This window comes from Myxine glutinosa, chromosome 1, assembly GCF_964187855.1.
Source record: "Myxine glutinosa chromosome 1, kmMyxGlut1.1, whole genome shotgun sequence".
Lineage (NCBI taxonomy): Eukaryota > Metazoa > Chordata > Myxini > Myxiniformes > Myxinidae > Myxine > Myxine glutinosa.
The window spans coordinates 214,777,140-214,797,366 of NC_136261.1; the positions used below are offsets into that span (position 1 = coordinate 214,777,140).

The following is a 20,227-nucleotide window of genomic DNA, read 5'->3' on the forward strand; positions in this document are numbered from 1 at the left end:
GAGCGGCAGAGAGTGGAGTCATCAGCAAAGAAATGGAGAGGATTTTCCAGAGAGTCGGATAGATCATTGATGAAGACCAGAAAAAGCACAGGGCTCAGAACACTGCCTTGGGGAACTCTAGCCTGAATAGGAAGGGGAGATTAGAGAAATCCATTCAGGGCCACATGTTGACTACGACCAGAGAGGAAGTCCGCAAGCTATGCGTGGAGATTTCCATGGATACCATAGGAGGAGAGATTGGTGAGCAGAGTGGGGTGCCAGACCGTTTCGAAGGCACGTGATATGTCAAGGGAGACAGCTCTAATTTCCTGTTTGGTATTGAGGACCTCCATCCGTTGTTGCGACAGCTGAAGCAGCATGTCCAGAGTAGAGTGACCTGGTCTGAAACCAAATTGATGATCAGAGATCAAGCCATTGGAGAAGAGGAAGGATTTGATATCCGAAGCAATTATGGATTCCATGACTTTGCTGATAATTGGAAGCAGGCTGATTGGTCTGTAGTTGCAAGGATCTGTTTTTGCACCTTTTTGTGTAAAGTGGTAATGTTGGCTGATTTCCAAGCTGATGGCAGATGACCTTGAGCAAAAGAGAGGGTGAAGAGAACAGAGAGAGGGTGTGAAAGAGCAGCAGAGCAGGATTTTAGGACCCGTGGGCTGATGCCGTCTGGTCTAGTTGCAGAATCAGAGTCGAGGTTTGACAGAAACCTCTCCACCTTGTCAGAAGAGATGTCACAAATACCAAAAGGAGATGAGCACCACATATAAACCAGGCCAGATAAGTATATTTCTGACTTATGCTGAAGATCATTGCTGAGCCATCAGAGTTTTAACCAATAGTCCAACAGCAACATGTTAATTTTGATGAGATATATGCTTGCGGAACCATGTAATGCAAGTCCTTAATGACCATTCCATAAACTACTTGTGTGTGTGTGTGTGTGTGTGTGTGTGTGTGTGTGTGTGTGTGTGTGTGTGTGTGTGTGTGTGTGTGTGTGTGTGTGTGTGTGTGTGTGTGTGTGTGTGTGTGTGTGTGTGTGTGTGTGTGTGTGTGTGTGAGTGAGATCTTGTGACGAAGACATGAGCACTTCTTTTGCAGCGAAAGAAGGAGCCGGTGCGCTTGATGAGGAAGACTTTATTCGAGCATTTGAGGAGGTGTCTCCTGTGCATGTAAGGTCAAATGTCACGACTATTAGAATCTCCCAACTTAATCTGTGCTGTATCTTCTAATGATACTATCTCAAATTGAATGGTCTTGCACCCTCTTGTTAAGTGTGTGGCTCTTGTTTTTATTACTTTTCTTTAATGCAGTGCCATGGCTCTTGCAGCGTTTTATACATGTTACATGCAAGACAAAGGCACTCAGATGTTAATGTCTCCAATGCCTTTGTCTTCTGTATAAATGAAGGACAATATAGAATGAGAATGCAATGATTCGATCAACATGTTATAAAGGATTCAAACTTTAGGTCCTAGTATCATAAATCAAGTACTTGCCCACAACACACACTGGGCTGCCATATTCGGACTTGATTAACCAATTTCTAGTTTGAGGCATTTCATTTTGTTGTTGAGGGTAGAGAGTGGCCAGGGGCAAAACTGAAAATTGTTTTGTCTCCTCACATTTTTTTCACAGGTCCATTCGCCAAGGGAGCTTGAGGATTTGATGAATAAAATACGAGATGTTCTATCTGATGAAAAGCAGGACTGGGAACAAAGAGTTGCTGCGGTAAGTGATGTGATGTGTTAGTTGCCGACAATAAATCATGTAGGCAGGTGCTGCAGCAGGGATGTACTTTGAGAAAAGTTAAGGGAGTTGTTTGAAGAAAGGGGAGGAATTGGTAAAGAGGTTGGGAGGAGGAATTGGGAGTCAGGGCAGGAAAGGTGACAAGAATAAATGGCATATTCAAAATACTGCAGTAGTGGGGAAGGAGGAATATACTGTATTTTTCAGCGCATAAGTCGATACTTTCCTTCTTGGAAGTCCAGGCCTCGACTTGTACTCAGAATAGACTTATCTATTTGGTTTGAGACCAAATATTACATAAATGATTTTTTTTTTCGTCAAATTGTGACATTTTCTGAAATAAATTGTATAATTGTTAATTTGAACCACACTAGATTCAGCTTAGCATCGTGGATGCGTTCCTAGAAAGTGTGACGTCAAGCAAAACAACGTTAAGCAGATGAGTTATTCCCATGGACACGGCCCATTTTTGGTCACTCTAACATAAGTTTAACCTCACCCACATGTTAGACACAAATATTGAAAAAATCCATAAAGAACACAAATTAAATACACAAATGGACAATTAAATGAACAGTTACATGAGAACTCACCAAAATGTAGGGTTGATAACTCGAATAATTTGTGGACTGGGAAGCCAAAGGGGAGGTTAGTCTGGAGTGATACGGCACTTCCCTCTCCCTGCTCTGGCCTTTGGGTGAGCCACACGGCGAACCTGGAATCAAGAAATCTCCGAGCGAGCTATCGAACGGGCCGTGGCAAATCCAGAGTGAAGTCGTCACCGAGGTGCTGAGGGATGGTTGGATCAGAGTGCCAAGGAAATACGAATATTTTTGTGTTGAGAAAACCAAGAAGGCTAAAAGCGGCTGCAAAGCTAGGTGGACAAACATTGAGTGCTTGTATTACAATGTGTTAGGTGTTAATTTTTTATTAAGGAGTGTTGAACTGCAACAACATGTAATGTGCTATGAGTAGGTGCTGATATTTATTCTGTAGCTTGTTACCTTCGCAAAAGCGGAAGGTTATGTTTTGATCGCTGTGTATTTATTTGTATGTCTGTGTGTGTGTGTGTATGTTATTCGCATAACTCAAAAAGTATTCAACCGAATTGCATGAAATTTGGTGGGATGATTGGTTATTATACGGGACACATTTGATTAGATTTTGGGAGCAATCGGGTCAAAGGTCAAGGTCAAGGTCACGAAAAGGTCAAAATCGTATTTTTACCATAGCGCGGTCAATTTTTATCCAATTGGCATGCAACTAATGCCAAAATGTTTATCCAATTGGCATGCAACTAATGCCAAAATGTTCAGAATTCAATGCCCGATCTTGTTTGTCATAACTCGGTCAATTCTTATCCGATTTGCATGAAATCAGCACCAAACTGTTCACTGTTCTGTTCCCTACACTCCCATGCCAAGTACAGAACAGTAGCTGCGGCGAAGGTATGCGCTCTACCGAGTGCCCGTTCTAGTTTAAATACTGTATAAATAAAATATGTTAACAAACATGTTGAAAAACTACAGACTTGGCATTTAATATGGAATATTTTTTTTCTGGGGGTGAACTTACTTTTCAAGATGTCTTACAACCAAAAGTTCATTGGAATTATGTTGAAATTATTCTAGATTTTGTTAATGTGACCTTTAAAAGAAACAAAAACCACATTTGACATTTCGAAACAAATAAATTGATCCTTGAAAGTGATGTAAACTGATATCGAACTCAATTCACGGACAGTACTGTGTTAAACTTCTGTACGTTTTCCAGAAGTATCTCTTTATTTTGCACATTAGCCAAAAAATTTTTTAACAAAAACAAAAGTTAAATTACGACTGGGATTACGGACAGTAAAATTACAGTTCAGTACTTCGTGTCACCCCCACGAGCATTCAGGAGAGCATGTACACGTTGAGGCATGCTGTTCATGAGATTTGCCAAGGTTTGGACAGGAATCGCTTGCCATGCAGTGACAATAGCCTGCTGCAATTCACGCACAGAGGTCGGCTGCTGGTCCAAGTGTTCGATTTGACGCGTTAATTCTGCCCACAAGTTCTCTATCGGATTCATATCCGGGGACATGGCAGGCCACTCCATATTCTCTACACCATGGTCAGCAAGAAAGTGTTGGATCATGCGAGCACGATGAGGCCGTGCATTGTCATCTTGGAAGACAAAGTTTCCTCGAAAGGCTGCACGAGCAAATGGAAGCAATGTTTCTTCCAGAATGGCCCTGTACTTGAACTGGTTCAGGTTTCCATTCAGAACAACCAGGTCAGTTTTGCCCCCTGCATGAAAAGCATACCAAACGGTCACCCCACCACCTCCAGCTTGGACTCTCGGCACTATACAATCTTTGTTGTAGGCTTCATGCACTTGTCTGCACACTCGGACGCGGCCATCTTGACGATAGACCAGAAATCTAGACTCATCACTGAAGATCACGTGATTCCAGTGTCCTGGCTGCCATTGACGGTGCTCTCTGGCCCATTGCAATCGGCGGTGGCGGTGTTGTCTGGTCAGGCGTGGCTTTCTCAGGGGTCGCCTGGCACGATAGCCTGCTTGAACCAGTCGTTGGTTGAATAGCCTTCTGGATACAGGCACATTTGCCAGTTGCTGCCACTCAGCCCCAAGCCGATTAGCTGACTTGGTACGGCCATTGTGGACTAACCAGTGCAGCTGGCGATCATCCCTCCTTGTGGTTCTGCGGGGACGTCCTGGCCTCGGTATTGGAGTAGGGACACCCCTCTGAGCATTTCGTTTCAGGATCTTTGACACCTGACCTTAAGTGATCAGATCTCGCGAGATCTTGGAGACGGCGGCAGGGATTTTCGAAGCTCCACGCGGTCTCCACGTTTTTCGAAGTTAAGTCTGTTCACAATTGTATTTTGTCGAAACTGTATTTATCTTTCGGTGTGTGAAGTTATTGTGTGCAACTTTGGTTGTTTCTCGGTGTTTATCTTTCATAAATTGATCGTCTGTTTGCCGTGTCGCGAGCAAGGCCTTTGCCGCGTCGCGAACGATTTGAAATCGAAGTTAAGTGATTGTTCCCATTTGTATTTTCGTTAAAACTGTATTTATTTATGGTGTTGTACGTATATTGTGTCCCGACGAAGATTTTTCGGTGCAAATCTTTCATACCTGTATTGAAAATCGTGTTAATTCGTGTCGTGTCTTGAGGCCTTGTACAGTGTGCACTGTACAACCTTGAGGCTTTGTTTTTGTCAGTGGTCCGTCGTTTGTGATCCAATAACTTTCGTTCTCTGTATTCCCAGTCTTTTCACGCATAGCCTACTTCCTTGTGTAAATCTCAACTCAAAAAAAACAAACAAACAAAAAAAAAAACATTTCCTTCTCTGTTCTCATTCGTTTATTCATTCTTATTCGTTCGTTCGTTCTTCGACCACGTGTTTCTCCCCCATTTCCCCAGATAGTTTTCACTCATTAACCTTCAATGTTTACACTTTCCCCTCAAGTTATGTATTCCGTCATATTTTATAACACCTTTTTCTTCTTCTTCTTTAAAAGGCTGCTTTCGACTTGCTCACCAAATCAATTCATCCCAAAAAAAATATCCATCTCCTATAGTGCCTTTTTTCTACATTCCCTAAACTCTCCTGCACTCCATCCTCCATCCAGCGTCCTTAAACGTATTTTTAACTCGAAGGTCACAAGAAACTCATTTTGCAATAAATGTTCGTTTCCCATAAATCGTACACTTTCAAAAATCCAATCTCACCCCTCCCCTCCAAATCTTCCCCATAACCCCTCCCCTCCAAATCTTCCCCATCACCCCTTCCCTCCAAATCTTCCCCATCACCCATCCCTTTCAAATCTCCCCCCTTGCCCCCTCCCTCCTAAACTACCCCCTCACCCCTCCCCGCCAAGACGCCCCCTCGCCCCTCCCCTCCTAGACTCCTGCCTCACCCCTCCCCTCCAAATCTCCCCCATATCCCATCCCTTTCAAATCCCTCCCCTTGTCCCTTCCCTCCCAAACTCCCCCCTCACCCCTCCCCTTCAAATCTCCCGACCCTCATTGCTTCTCAATTTCCCCCCTCTCACTCCCCCTCCTCAAAGCGTCCTCCCCGCTTCTTCCCCCTTCAAACTCTCACCTCCATCTCCCCCAACCTTCTGCCTCTCTCTTCCCCCTCCTCAAATAACACCTCATTGTGGCTCACCCAATCACCATCAAACCTTTTGTCCGCCCCATCCTTCCCTTTCTCCGAGCTATTCTGAAATCTCTGACACACCTTCAACAGCTCTCCCTACCTCTTCCACCTCTTCCACATCTTACCCTATCCCTCCTCCCTCCCCCCTGTTCTGTATCTGATGCTCCCCCTTCCTCTTCATTAACGGTATGGACCTCAAACATCCGGGGCCTTCGTTCAAACTTAACTGATCTCTCCATACAGGTTGCTTCTGTCAAACCAGACGTGATCTGCTTAACAGAAACTTTCCTCCTTTATGATGTCTCTGATTCCATAGTATCTCTCCCGGGCTACTCCCTCCTCCGGTATGATAGACCTGAGCCTCGTCCTGGAGGCGGGGTTGCTATCTTTATCAAAAACTCTCTTCCTCACTCGCCCTGCACTGCACTCTCTCCACCTCACCCCCAGGAATACCTCTGGCTACGGCTTCCCCTTCGCTCCCACCTCTTGTTCATATGTGTGTTGTACCGTCCACCAAACAGTGATGACTCCATCTACATCTCGCTGTCTGATGATATGGACCAACTTCTATCTACTCATCCCAACTCTCTCTTCCTCATATGTGGTGATTTCAACTGTCATCATGCCAGTTGGCTGGGTGTGGGTACCTCTCTCACCAGCCATGGCTCCTCAGCAAAGGACTTCTGCGACTCACTGGGACTGACACAATCTGTCAATTTCCCGACCCGGATCTCAGTCAACGGAACATCTTCTCTTCTGGACTTGGTTATGTCTAACTTCCCTGAAAATGTCTGCTGCTCTTCTTCTGCTCCGATCGGATCATCTGATCATGTCCTTGTTAAAGTGGACATCTCTCTGACCATCCTCAGGGAGCCTGCTCAGCGTCGACGAGTCTGGCATTTCACTCAGGCCAACTGGCACGGTCTTCAAGCAGCCATCAATCATCTGGACTGGTCTCCCATCTCTACCACCTCTGACATCAACTCATCCTGGGAATTCTTCCAAAGTAAATTGCTCTCTCTCATGCACAGATTTATCCCATCTCGTCTTCAGTTGTCATACCCTTCCTCCCGTCCATGGTACACGGAATCTTGTGGTGAGGCTGTTGCCCAGAAACAACTTGCCTTCGTCTCCTGGAAAGCAAATCCAACAGAAGGAAATCTCATTTCCTTTCACAAAGCCCGAAACAAGTGTGTGTCCACCCTCAGGAGAGCCAGGAAACAATATCTCTCCGTTCTCAAGACCGAACTCTCTTATCTGTCTCCCTCTTCCAAATCCTGGTGGCGTCTGGTCAAATCCGTTTCTGGTGTTTGTTCCCCCTCCATCCCCTCCCTTACCTCAAACGGCTACACAGCTGACTCCGCACGTGAAAAAGCTGAATGCCTCAACTCTGTGTTTGCCTCTAAATCTTGTGTCCCAAACCCATCCCTCTCTGCACCCGCCATACCCAGTCGTACCCTGCTGCTCCTGGACTCCGTGTCCTTTCCTCCTGACAAGGTGGAAAAGTTTCTGTCAACCCTCGACTCTGATTCTGCAACTGGACCCGACGGCATCAGCCCACGGGTCCTAAAATCCTGCTCTGCTGCTCTATCTCACCCTCTCTCTGTTCTCTTCACCCTCTCTTTTGCTCAAGGTCAACTGCCATCTGCTTGGAAATCAGCCAACATCACCGCTTTGCACAAAAAAGGTGCAAAAACAGATCCTAGCAACTACAGACCAATCAGCCTTCTCCCAATTATCAGCAAAGTCATGGAATCCATCATTGCTTCGGATATGAAATCTTTCCTCTTCTCCAATGGCTTGATCTCTGATCATCAATTTGGTTTCAGACCAGGTCACTCTACTCTGGACATGCTGCTTCTGCTGTCTCAACAATGGATGGAGGTCCTCAATGCCAAACAGGAAATTAGAGCTGTCTCCCTCGACATATCACGTGCCTTCGACACGGTCTGGCACCCCGCTCTGCTCACCAAACTCTCCTCCTTTGGTATCCATGGAAATCTCCACGCATGGCTGGCGGACTTCCTCTCTAGTCGTCGTCAACGTGTGGCCCTGAATGGGTTTCTCTCATCTCCTCTTCCTGTTCAGGCTGGAGTTCCCCAAGGCAGTGTTCTGGGCCCCGTGCTTTTTCTGGTCTTCATCAATGATCTCTCTGACTCTCTCGAAAATCCTCTCTATCTCTTTGCTGATGACTCCACTCTCTGCCGCTCCATTCCTCTTCCCTCAGATCAGCAGTCTGCTGCCTCCTCACTCTCTGAAGACCTGGACAAAATCACAGACTGGTCAAACAAGTGGAACATGTCTTTCAATCCTGACAAATCTCACACTCTTACTATGTCTCTCCGAAAAGATCGACTGGACAACCCTCCCATCTACTTTCTCAACAATCCTCTCCAAGAAGTTCTGTCGCTCAAGATTTTGGGTCTCACTATCTGCCATGATCTTTCTTGGGAAAACCACATTTCCAAGCTGGCCTCCAAAGCCAGTCGCCGACTGGGCATCCTCCGTCGTGCGAAGTCCTTCCTCGGCACACCTGATCTCCTCACCACATACAAGGCTTTCATCCGCAGCTCAATGGAATACTGTTCTCCCCTATGGGCCGGTGCTCCTGCCTCACACCTAGCTCGGCTTCACGCTGTTGAAACCAAAGCTTTCAGAATTATTGGAATCTCCCGCGATGAAGCTATCTCTGAGGGCCTTTCACTCACTCACCGCAGGCAGGTAGGTGGTCTTTCTGTCTTCTACCGACTCCTCTCCGGCCTTGCACCCCCAGCTCTCTCTGTGCTCTGTCCCCGAAATATTCCTACAGGTCGCACAAGATCTGCCAGCAACCCTCTGATGGTTAAACTGCCGAAATCTCGGCTCTCTGCTCACCTTCACTCTTTCATTCCTCTTGTCTCCCGCCTCTGGAACAAACTCCCTCACTCCCTTCAATCCCACTCCTCCCTCCAGGTCTTTAAAACAGCTGTTCACCACCATCTCTTATCTTCCCCCATCCAAAACCTTGATCTTTTCTACCCCCGCTAATTCACCCCAGATCCACCTTGTTTGAAATTCCAACTTCTTTCCTGGAAGTCCTGGCAGTGTCCATATGTTTTATACCTCTCCCACCGCCCCCTTCCCACGCCCCCCCCTCCAAAGCCCTCGCCCTCTCTCAGATCTCTCGATGTCTCCATGTCTCTCGGTCCCTGCTCTCAAATGTTGTGTTTGTGTCCTTCCCCCTCTCTCCCCATCTTGTCTACCGCTCCCTATGTTATATGTTTTATGTGTCGGTTTGTCTTTCTGTGTGATTAATGTTCGCTCTTTCACGAGCCTCGATCTTGTATACAAAAAAAATAAAAAAAATAGCATGCTGTTTCATGCAGTAATTTCGTAAAGCCACCACTCCATGACAAACAGCATTGTCGAGTTGACGGACCATCTCCAGAGGAAGCGGCAATAACCTTTGGAGACGTGCAGCAGTTGTTTTCCACTAATACAGAACGCAACAACCCTTGTATACCCGACTGTGAAGCCAATCATCAAATGCACCTGTCTGTACATTTTGCCACGCCACCTGTGATATAATCCTGTTGTTGACTTCTTGCTGCGACAGACAATCAGTGACATGGTTCTTTTAACAAATAAATCACCAAAGTGTAAAAGAAACTCACCAGATTGATATACTGAGTTAAGAAAGTAAACCCAAGTCAAGAAAAAAAAAATATTCCATATTAAATGCCAAGTCTGTAGTTGCATTCCTAATTTATCTGCAAGGTCGTCCCACAAAGTAATCTATAATATAAAAGGAGCTGTGTCTGTCTGTCTGTTTGTTTGTTTGTCGTGTTATAACTTGAAAACGGATCAACGGATTTCAAGAAATACAACTACGGATTCAGGTAACTCCCGGGAGTGTTTGTGATCCCCCTCCTCCAAAAAAAATAATATATTGTAACGATTTTGGAGAAGTGTAACGGGTTTTGGGAAGTGTAACGGGTTTTGAGGAGTGTAACAATTTTGGAGGAAGGGTAACGGATGTGAAGAGTATGGTTTTGGTATGGTAACATCCTGGTAATGTAAATAATGGTCGCAGCCGTCCTCCTAATTAATTTCATAGAACATACACGCAGGTCACGATATATCTTTTAAATAGTGTATTTCCTTATTCCATGTAGGCTAAGTATGTGTTTTCCACTAGATTGACTTTGCATTGTATCAAACAAAATAAGCGTAGGCCCTTCCAATTTCCCCAAAACCTCCCTTCCATTTGCCTTCCGCATTTTGGTCGGTTTTTCTCTTCAACCACCATTGGCCACGAGGTAAGGTTGGAGAAGAAAGGCGTGGCTCCACCTCGTCAGAAGAGGGCACGAGTGAACCGGCCCTAACAGCCAATCAACACCGCGGTGAGTGACCCGGTAGGCGTGCCCTCGGAGCCGGCGGCTTAATTCCGCCGGAGGTGATAAAAGCGACTGCAGGGGACTGCTTTACGAGTCCAGATGAGAGATGACTAGAGATGACTGGAGAGGAGCAACGAGGCTGCACCAAGGAGAGGGCTTGAGAGATACGCTGGGGGATGACCTGGAAGAGGAGCGCAATCCACCGCAAGCCCTACCTACCTGCCTGCATGCAATATCCCCTGTCGTTGGAGAGACGCGCTGAACGGAGGGAGACGGCTCCACCCCAGGAAGAGGAGCAGGTGTGCCGAGCCAGCGCGTGACGGCCGCAGATACGCGACGGAGGTTTTCCCGCCAAAACCGCGAGGGGTGCTGCGGCCTCCGACCTTGCCTTCCTCTCAAGCAATCAACCTCGAGCCATTACCTGCCTGCAATATCCATCGTGTGAGTGTGAACGTCCTGTCCTACTCGTTTGTCTTGGGGATTAAGTAAATGAAATAGAATAAGTTAACAATGCACTGTGTGACTGCTCTTTTCCATCTATTGCTGTAAATAATATTGGTCGCTCTAAAATATTGCTTGTGTGTGTATAATAAATCTGTTCTTCCTCCAAACTCTGTCTTTCTTCTCTCTTCTCCTCTTTCGGTCGCTTTAGAGGTTTCCCAATTGAATATCTGTAGCGCGATTAGTCAACGTTCGGGTGGAATCGGGTTCTAATCGGGGAGTAACTGTTCGGACGCGGTTAAATACACCACCGCTCGGTAAAATAACATCCAAAAACCGTGTCCGTAACAATTGGTAGTCAGGAGATGGGATTCGAACCTGGGACTAAATTTATTTAGCCCAAATTTTGGACACCAATTGTGTTAGTACCGTAACAATTGGTGTCGAGGAGTCGGATTCGGACCCGGGACTAAATTTGTTAGGCCCAAATTTTAAAAAAAAAAAATCTTGGTCAAAATTACGAGCTGCCAAAATTGTGTTGTTTTATAAAACCCGAATTTTGAGATCGCGCCATGGACAATCAAGGCGATCGGATGTCGGTGGGGGAGATAGACGGGTTAGGGGTAACCCAGGAACCAGGGGAAATGTATGTGGAAGAAAGGGAGGAGGAGAGCAATGAGGAGGCGGTTGAGGGAGTAGCAGGCGTGCAAAATGGCGTCCTCGCGCACGTGGGTGTAGCGGCACCAAATTTTGCCACGCCCGCGACAGTAGCAGCGCCGCCGTTGGATTCGGACCTTTTGTTGCTACAAATCGGTGCCCTTATGGACAAAATGAGGGACGAAGCAAGGGCTGATAGTGCGAAAATGGAAAGCAGAATGATGGGGGTAATGAGGGACGAAGCGAGGGGTACCGGTGAGGGGTTAGACAATAATTTTAAGGAGTTAGACAAGAAATTAATGGGGTTAGAAAATAGGATGGAGGACAAATTGCGGGAAATGGGGGAACAATCCGCCCGGGAAATCGAACAGATGGGGAACCAGATGGAGGAAATACGAAGAGGGATGAGTGAGGAGGTCTCGGGGCTACGCGAGGAGGTAAAGCGAGGCGAAAAGCGTATCGAGAAAGAGGTGAGAAATAATACGGTAAAGTTACAGGGGGGAATAGAAGATCTGACGAAAGGAGTAGAACAGCTGACGGTGGGACAAAAAGAACTAGCGGACCAAGTGGAAAAGAACACTGCAATCATCGGGGGTTTAAAAGCGACACAAAAGGACATTAAAAATGAATTAATAGCGACACAAAAGGAATGTCAAATGGTACATGAGGGATTGACGAAGAGGTTGGAAGAGGTGACAGAAGTAATGGAGACGAAGGACCGGGAGGTAAGGACGCACATAGAAACGGTTAAAGTAGCAATGGAGGAAGAAATCGAGGGGGCGCACCGGGAGCTGAAAGAGGTAAAGGAAAAATTAGAGGAGGTGGAAGAAGGGGTGAGTGAAATTAAGAAGAGACGGAGGGAAGCTAAGAGGGAGATAAAGGAGGAAGTCATGGAATATGTACAAGGTCTGTGTTCAAATCATGATGCGGTGCTCACTAACCAAATAAAAAGTTTGCAGGCGGCAGAGGAGGTGCGACGAGGTACGGAGGTGAGTGGCAATGTACATGATGTGAGGGGAGATTCAGTCGGCTTGGGGATTGGTTTGGATCCGGGTGTTCGTGAAAGGCCGTTGGTGAGGTGTGTGACAGGACAGGTGTGCGAAAAAAGGGGTGTGCGAGAATGTCCGACCATGGGGTGTGTGAGGAAAAAGTGCACGCCGAGGAGTGAGTGTGCCGTCAAGAGTGAATTGGTCAAAGCGCGTGTGCGAGGGAGCACAGGGAAGCGCGGTGTGGTGAGTGTTACGGAGGAAGTAACGAAAAAGTGTGCGCGGGAGGACGCGCGAGAAAGGTGTGTAACGGACGGGTGCATGGGGAAAGCGCATGCTGTCAAGAGTAAGAGAGAATGCATGCCTGTGGTGAGTGTTACGGAGGAAGTAACGAAGAAGTGTGCGCGGGAGGATGCGCGAGAAAGGTGTGTAACGGACGGGTGCATGGGGAAAGCGCATGCTGTCAAGAGTAAGGGTGAGTGCGCGACTGAGAGTGGAGGTGAGAGTAGTGAGAGTGAAACGGAGCGTGAGCTGGTTGTGATAGGTGAGCGAGGATGTACACCTGGGATGGAAGGATGCACACCTGGAATGGTAGAGCGTGAGTGGGAATGCACGCTGGAATTGGTAGTGAGACACGTGGTTGGGTGTGCGGGTGAGAGCACACCTGTGATTGTCACAAAGGAGGTGACCGAGGAGGGGGCGCGAAGCGGTGTATTGGTGAGGTGTGCGAGCAACGAATGTGTGCCAAAGTGTTCGGTGGTCAGGTGTGTGACCAAGTCGGTGAGCGGAGTGAGTGTACCGAGGTGTGAAAGAAAAGGTACGAGGAGAATGGGAACGGCTGCATGTATGAGCAAGAAAGAGGTAGCGTATGCATGTAAGCCTGCAGGTGAAGCGTCGACGGTAACCGGGTTAAAGGTTAGGTCGACTTTTAGCCGGATCGGGCCCTCGGTGCGTGCCGGGCTTCGCGTGCCGCGAGAACCAGCGGAGATCCGAGCCACGGCGGGTTCGAAAGGACCGCCGTGCGCGATCCACGCTGGGCCTCGCGTGGAGCGGCCGCGTCCGGGCTCCACAAGGCGGAGCGGGCAGCTCGATAGGAAGGGTCGTCATGGCGACCACTTTCTATTGAGACGTGCCGGCAGGTCGAGATCGGGACATTGGATGGCTCCACGCCGAAGTGGTGCATGGGATCTCGGCCCGGGTAAGCCTCCGTCCCTGCCCCGAATGCGGGACGTATCCAGCCGCTGGCAAAAAAAAACGACCCGCGTTCATTGCTCGGCTGTACGAAGCCGGGCTGTAGATGTGAATTGGCGCACCGAGAGGATGTAATAAGTAGACGGGTGATGTGAATTGGCGCACCGAGAGGATGTAATAAGTAGACGGGTGATGGTGATAGTGATAGTAGTGATTTGAAACGAAATTTAGAAAAGTGAATAGAATTGGCAGTAAATGGAAAATTTTTGAATTGTTGGATTTGGACGAGCGAAATTGGTAGTGAGAGACCCCCGATGTGGTGGGATGGCAAATCCACCATCCCTCACAGGTGGGGGCAAATGCGCTATAGATTATGGGGTTTATGGCAGTGAAAACGAGCCAGGGAGGGCTTGGATAATGATAGGGATCTAGCGAAGATGACCTTAGGTAACGATAAGGTTAGTTAGTGACTGATACCTGTAGTGGGGACGCAGGTAGGTTAGTGTGGTTGATAATGACGTGGGAGCGCAATAGTTTAAAGGGACGACTGGGAAGCGCAAGTTTCAGAGGGGAGGAGTTAGCTGAGATGATGCCGTGTGTGGGAGAATGGAACAGGTGTGATTGCACAGGTGTGCAACTGAACAGGTGTGTGGAGCAGTGTATGAGGGAGTAGTGGTGATTGCGTGTTGTGTTGACCAAATGGTCCAGGAAGAAAGGAGGGTGCAGGTGGCACCAGGTATGATTGCACAGGTGTGCAACGACAGGTGAATGAAGAACAGGTGTATGTGGCTGTGTGGAATAAATGGTAGTGTGGAATATCTGGAGTATTGGAATGGATGGTCGTGGAGTGAGTATGGTGGAAATTGTGGAGTGGAGTGGATGGTGCGAAGGTGTGAATGGGGGAAGAGTGGACCCCCATCACGGATACCCGGGGCGGGTAGTGTAAGTGTTAGGTAGAGGGTATAGGTAAATTGTAGTTGGATATTGGCATCTGTGGTGCGGGTGACAGAATGGTATGTGGATGGGTGCGTTGGTGTTGTGGAAATGGCTGGGCGTGTAGCCTGTTAGTGTGTGTAGTTGGTTTGGGCACTCCACCACTGTAAGGATGTCGGCCAGGTGAGGCCGCAGGTGGGCTCTGGGAGCCGGTAGTAGTTGAGTGGATGGGGCCCGAGGATCCGGAGGACGGACCCGGGTAGCCCAGTGCCAGAGGGCACCATGGGGTGACAGAGCCAGGAGAGGGGCTGTCCCCAGGTAGTTAGGTTAGGGTGAGGAGCTAGGTAAGCTCGGGTGGCAACTACAGTGGTGGAGGTGTGCAGGTGGGTAGACCTGTTGGGAGAGCTACACGTCGCGGCCCAGAAATTGTGCGAGGGCACCGGGAGATGAATCGGGGGAGTGAGACCCCAAATTGAGAAGCACCACAGTTTGGTCAATGGGAATTGGTTTTTAGAACCACATAGAGTAAGATTGCCAATGGATTGGCAGGGAAAGACCCCGGGTAGTGTAAAGTGTGTTAAAGTCATTTAGAGGATAGTTAGGATGAAGGATCTCCTCACACCATCTGCATCCACTCACCTGAGGTGACAGGTACTCCACACCATGCCATGTTTTGATTATTTTTTATGATGCAAATGTTTGGATTGTGAGACGCATCATGACGTGGGTGTGACATTGTGCTTTGATGTTCCATCTCTGCCTCCTTATGAGGATTGATGATGAATTTGGTGATGGCAAATTTTGAAGTAGAGGGATTGTGGTGACGAATTTGGTATAAGGGAAATATGGGGAGGACGTGACAGTAGTGACGAATTTGTAAATGGGTAGATTTTGTAAATATGGGGTAAGAGCAAGGGTAGTGTAGGTGACAGGGGGGTGACGTACGGTAGGGACGAGCTTTCTCACTTCGCCCTCCGTACGCATTTCACCTTGCATTGCCTTGTTTGACGTGTACCCTTGTGACCTTACCCCTCGCTCAATTGTCTTTCTTTTGTCTCCCACATGACCTGTGCGCCATTGGGTGCCGAGGGGAGCGTGCGTGAGGTGGCCATTGTGCGCCCGAGATTCCCAGAACCAGCACGCATTGCGTTGATGTACCACTTTATGGACCGCTGTTCGGCGGCCAAGTACCACTTGATGGACCCCAGGTTCTGGGGCAGAGCACCTCTGTTGGAGACCGGCCATAGTGGCCAGGGAATCTTGCTTGCGGACCTCGGTAAGGTGGCACCTATGCCAAACAGGTGGACCACCCTTAGTTGGCCCCTGAGGCCCTAAATAAAAATGGACACAAGTTGTGCTTTTTTTTAGTATGTCCAAATAGGCCGCATGAAGCCAGAAGACGTCGGGAAGAACATCGGCCCAGCAGAGAAGGAGAAGACCACCACCAGTTGTTTTGTTGTGTTTATTATGAACCATGGTAACCGCACCGGATGGTGTTTTTGGGTGCTTTGTGGTGTTTTTGGGTGCTTTGTGGTGTTTGGGTGCTTTTGGGTGCTTTGGTGGTATTGGTACTGGTGCATCGATGCAATGCGTGCTGTCTCCTCCCTCCCGACAGGAATTTCTTTCTCTTGTTCCCTAAAAAGAAAAAGAAAAAAAACACACAGGTCCTGGGTTGCGTTGTAAATAAGAAATCACGTCATTGTAAATAATGCTCCCCACCGTAAATGTATAGTTTCAGAATAATTCCGTAATTCGGTTAGCTGTGGGCTTGAGTCTGTTAGACAGGATGCAATGCAATAGGGGGACATACTTATTTGTGTTTTAAAATTGTCACACTCAGGGTCAGGTTAATTGTAGAGGGAATTACACCTACATGTCACACTCAGTTAAGTCTAGTAGGCCCGAGGACGTGCCTGAAGAAAGGAGGGTGCAGTGTAACGATTTTGGAGAAGTGTAACGGGTTTTGGGAAGTGTAACGGGTTTTGAGGAGTGTAACAATTTTGGAGGAAGGGTAACGGATGTGAAGAGTATGGTTTTGGTATGGTAACATCCTGGTAATGTAAATAATGGTCGCAGCCGTCCTCCTAATTAATTTCATAGAACATACACGCAGGTCACGATATATCTTTTAAATAGTGTATTTCCTTATTCCATGTAGGCTAAGTATGTGTTTTCCACTAGATTGACTTTGCATTGTATCAAACAAAATAAGCGTAGGCCCTTCCAATTTCCCCAAAACCTCCCTTCCATTTGCCTTCCGCATTTTGGTCGGTTTTTCTCTTCAACCACCATTGGCCACGAGGTAAGGTTGGAGAAGAAAGGCGTGGCTCCACCTCGTCAGAAGAGGGCAGGAGTGAACCGGCCCTAACAGCCAATCAACACCGCGGTGAGTGACCCGGTAGGCGTGCCCTCGGAGCCGGCGGCTTAATTCCGCCGGAGGTGATAAAAGCGACTGCAGGGGACTGCTTTACGAGTCCAGATGAGAGATGACTGGAGAGGAGCAACGAGGCTGCACCAAGGAGAGGGCTTGAGAGATACGCTGGGGGATGACCTGGAAGAGGAGCGCAATCCACCGCAAGCCCTACCTGCCTGCATGCAATATCCCCTGTCGTTGGAGAGACGCGCTGAACGGAGGGAGACGGCTCCACCCCAGGAAGAGGAGCAGGTGTGCCGAGCCAGCGCGTGACGGCCGCAGATACGCGACGGAGGTTTTCCCGCCAAAACCGCGAGGGGTGCTGCGGCCTCCGACCTTGCCTTCCTCTCAAGCAATCAACCTCGAGCCATTACCTGCCTGCAATATCCATCGTGTGAGTGTGAACGTCCTGTCCTACTCGTTTGTCTTGGGGATTAAGTAAATGAAATAGAATAAGTTAACAATGCACTGTGTGACTGCTCTTTTCCATCTATTGCTGTAAATAATATTGGTCGCTCTAAAATATTGCTTGTGTGTGTATAATAAATCTGTTCTTCCTCCAAACTCTGTCTTTCTTCTCTCTTCTCCTCTTTCGGTCGCTTTAGAGGTTTCCCAATTGAATATCTGTAGCGCGATTAGTCAACGTTCGGGTGGAATCGGGTTCTAATCGGGGAGTAACTGTTCGGACGCGGTTAAATACACCACCGCTCGGTAAAATAACATCCAAAAACCGTGTCCGTAACAATATATACTGAAACGCAAAAGAAACTTACCACCTTTGAAACCTTTAAATATCAACAATAACACTGCGTGTAGTAAATGTGTGAACTTATTTGTGGACAATAGTGTCCTCACTGTCAGACAAAACGGTCACGGATGGTCACTTGAACCTTCAATGGTCACTTCATAGCACAGCTGTTGAACAGCCATTTTGACTGTCAGTGATTAGCCAAGGGGTACGGGATGATTTTAATGAGCTGCACGTGATGTCTTGATATTGGCTTTAAAAAGGCCAGTGCAAAATGGGCATTTCAATCAACATACCACGATTGTCAAGGGAACAACAGCAGCGTGCCCTGGGCATGCTGCAAGGCGGACTGAGCTACCGTGAGGTGGCACATCGCCTTGGCTGTTCACACCAGACGATATCGGCCCTGGTGGACAGAGACACCCTCCACAACTCTGCAGATGACAGACCTCGACCAGGGAGGCCAAGAGTCACCACTGCAAGGCAGGACAGGCAGATGGTCCGAAGTCACCTGAGGGATCGATTCCGTCCAGCATCCCGCACTGTGGCAGAAACTCCGGGGCGTGCAAACCCACGGATCTCCAATGATACTGCACGAAGACGACTGCATGACTATTGCAGTCATGCAAGAAACTTACCACTTGTTTGAAATGTAATAACATTGTAACAGTTCAAAATAAAACAAACCAACAATTGCTAATTGAAACATTGGCATTTTATTGATGACATGTCAAGTTTTTGACCAAGATACACCATCTCATCAGTTTGTTCTACAGAACAGAACAGCACAGGGTGCAATGTCAGTCCCCTTTCAATAGCGTGTGTGGCCACCATTGTTTTGGATACAGGCAGTGCATCGTCGGCGTATACTGCCTACCAGTCTTTGGATGGATTGCTGCTGGATTCTATCCCACTCAGTCCTCAATGTCTGAAGCAGCTCTGCCTGTGTCCTGGCCCTGCCAACTACGCATCTCCCAAGCTCATCCCACAGGTGCTCTATGGGATTCAGGTCAGGGTAGAGCGCAGGCCACTGCATGGTGTTGATGTTCTCGCCTTGGAGAAATGCAGTGGTAAAGCGAGCAGCATGGGGACGAGCGTTGTCATGCTGAAAGGTTCTCAGTTCTGGGTGGTCTAGCAGGAATGGCAGCAGATGAGGTCGCAGGATGTTATCCACATACCGCTGGGTGTTAAGATTCCCATCCACAACCGCCAGTGGCGTCCTGTACCGGCCTGATATGGTGGCCCACACCATCACACTTGGGCCACCCCACCTGTGGGCTTGACGCACGCAACAATCGGCATATCGCTCGCCAGTTCTTCTCCAGACACGCTCACGCCCATCAGCACTGTCCACACAGAACCTTGACTCATCGCTGAAAGCGACCTCGTTCCACTGCGCCAAGGTCCACCGCTGATGCTGCTGGCACCATCTCTGTCGATTGCGGCGATGGGCAGCCGTCATCACGGGGCTTCTGTATGGTCTTCTGGCAGTCGGACCATAGTCATGCCGTCGTCTTCGTGCAGTATCATTGGAGATCCGTGGGTTTGCACGCCCCGGAGTTTCTGCCACAGTGCGGGATGCTGGACGGAATCGATCCCGCAGGTGACTTCGGACCATCTGCCTGTCCTGCCTTGCAGTGTTGACTCTTGGCCTCCCTGATCGAGGTCTGTCATCTGCAGAGTTGTGGAAGGTGTCTCTGTCCACCAGGGCCGATATCGTCTGGTGTGAACAGCCAAGGCGACGTGCCACCTCACGGTAGCTCAGTCCGCCTTGCAGCATGCCAAGGGCACGCTGCCGTTGATCCCTTGACAATCGTGGCATGTTGATTGAAATGCCCATTTTGCACTGGCCTTTTAAAAGCCAATATCAAGACATCACGTGCAGCTCATTAAAATCATCCCGTACCCCTTGGCTAATCACTGACAGTTAAAATGGCTGTTCAACAGCTGTGCTATGAAGTGACCATTGAAGGTTCAAGTGACCATCCATGACCGTTTTGTCTGACAGTGAGGACACTATTGTCCACAAATAAGTTCACACATTTACTACACGCAGTGTTATTGTTTATATTTAAAGGTTTCAAAGGTGGTAAGTTTCTTTTGCGTTTCAGTATATATAAAGTTTTTTTTTTTTTTTTTTTTTTTTTTTTTTTTTAATGGGTACATGGACATGCGTGTTAAAACTGTAAATGGCAACACGTGACATTGGTTATCCCTGCACGGAGAGCAGGATCTCCCAGGAATCTTTTTTTTTCTTCCCCCATAGATTAGGCATCGCAGCAAAGATTGGTATTTCCGTCAGCGAAGCGACGAGTCTTCTATTCTAGTTCAAATAATGCGCACAAAACAGCTCATTAATCTTCATTACCCTGGATACCTTAGGGAGTGATACTCTGTGTCAGTAGAGAATTTTTATTGTTACCTTTATTGTTTTATTGTTTTATTTATTGATATAGAATATCTATACCTTTATTGTTCTGACTGACAGTTTTGCTAACTACTTTAGTAGAGCGAGCTTTGTCTTGTACTCCAAATCTACTTATCCATGAAAGAAAGAAAGATGGGGA

At 47.8% G+C, this 20,227-nt stretch overlaps 1 protein-coding gene across 20 annotated transcripts in view; it reads left to right on the forward strand.

Moving 5' to 3' along the window:
* Positions 1-20,227, forward strand: part of LOC137433857 (CLIP-associating protein 2) — a 186,780-nt gene that overhangs the window by 21,866 nt on the left and 144,687 nt on the right. For 17 of the 20 annotated variants that reach the window (XR_013624324.1, XR_010985755.2, XR_010985754.2 and 14 more), the window contains exons 3-4: positions 1,096-1,166; positions 1,633-1,725. Coding sequence is in view for 16 of the 20 variants with exons in the window: in XM_068126315.2 (XP_067982416.2) it covers positions 1,096-1,166; positions 1,633-1,725 (164 nt within the window). In the remaining 4 variants the exon portion in view is untranslated. The remainder of the gene's footprint in view (positions 1-1,095; positions 1,167-1,632; positions 1,726-20,227) is intronic. The other 3 variants (XM_078783418.1, XM_078783427.1, XM_078783428.1) reach the window with 1 other exon arrangement.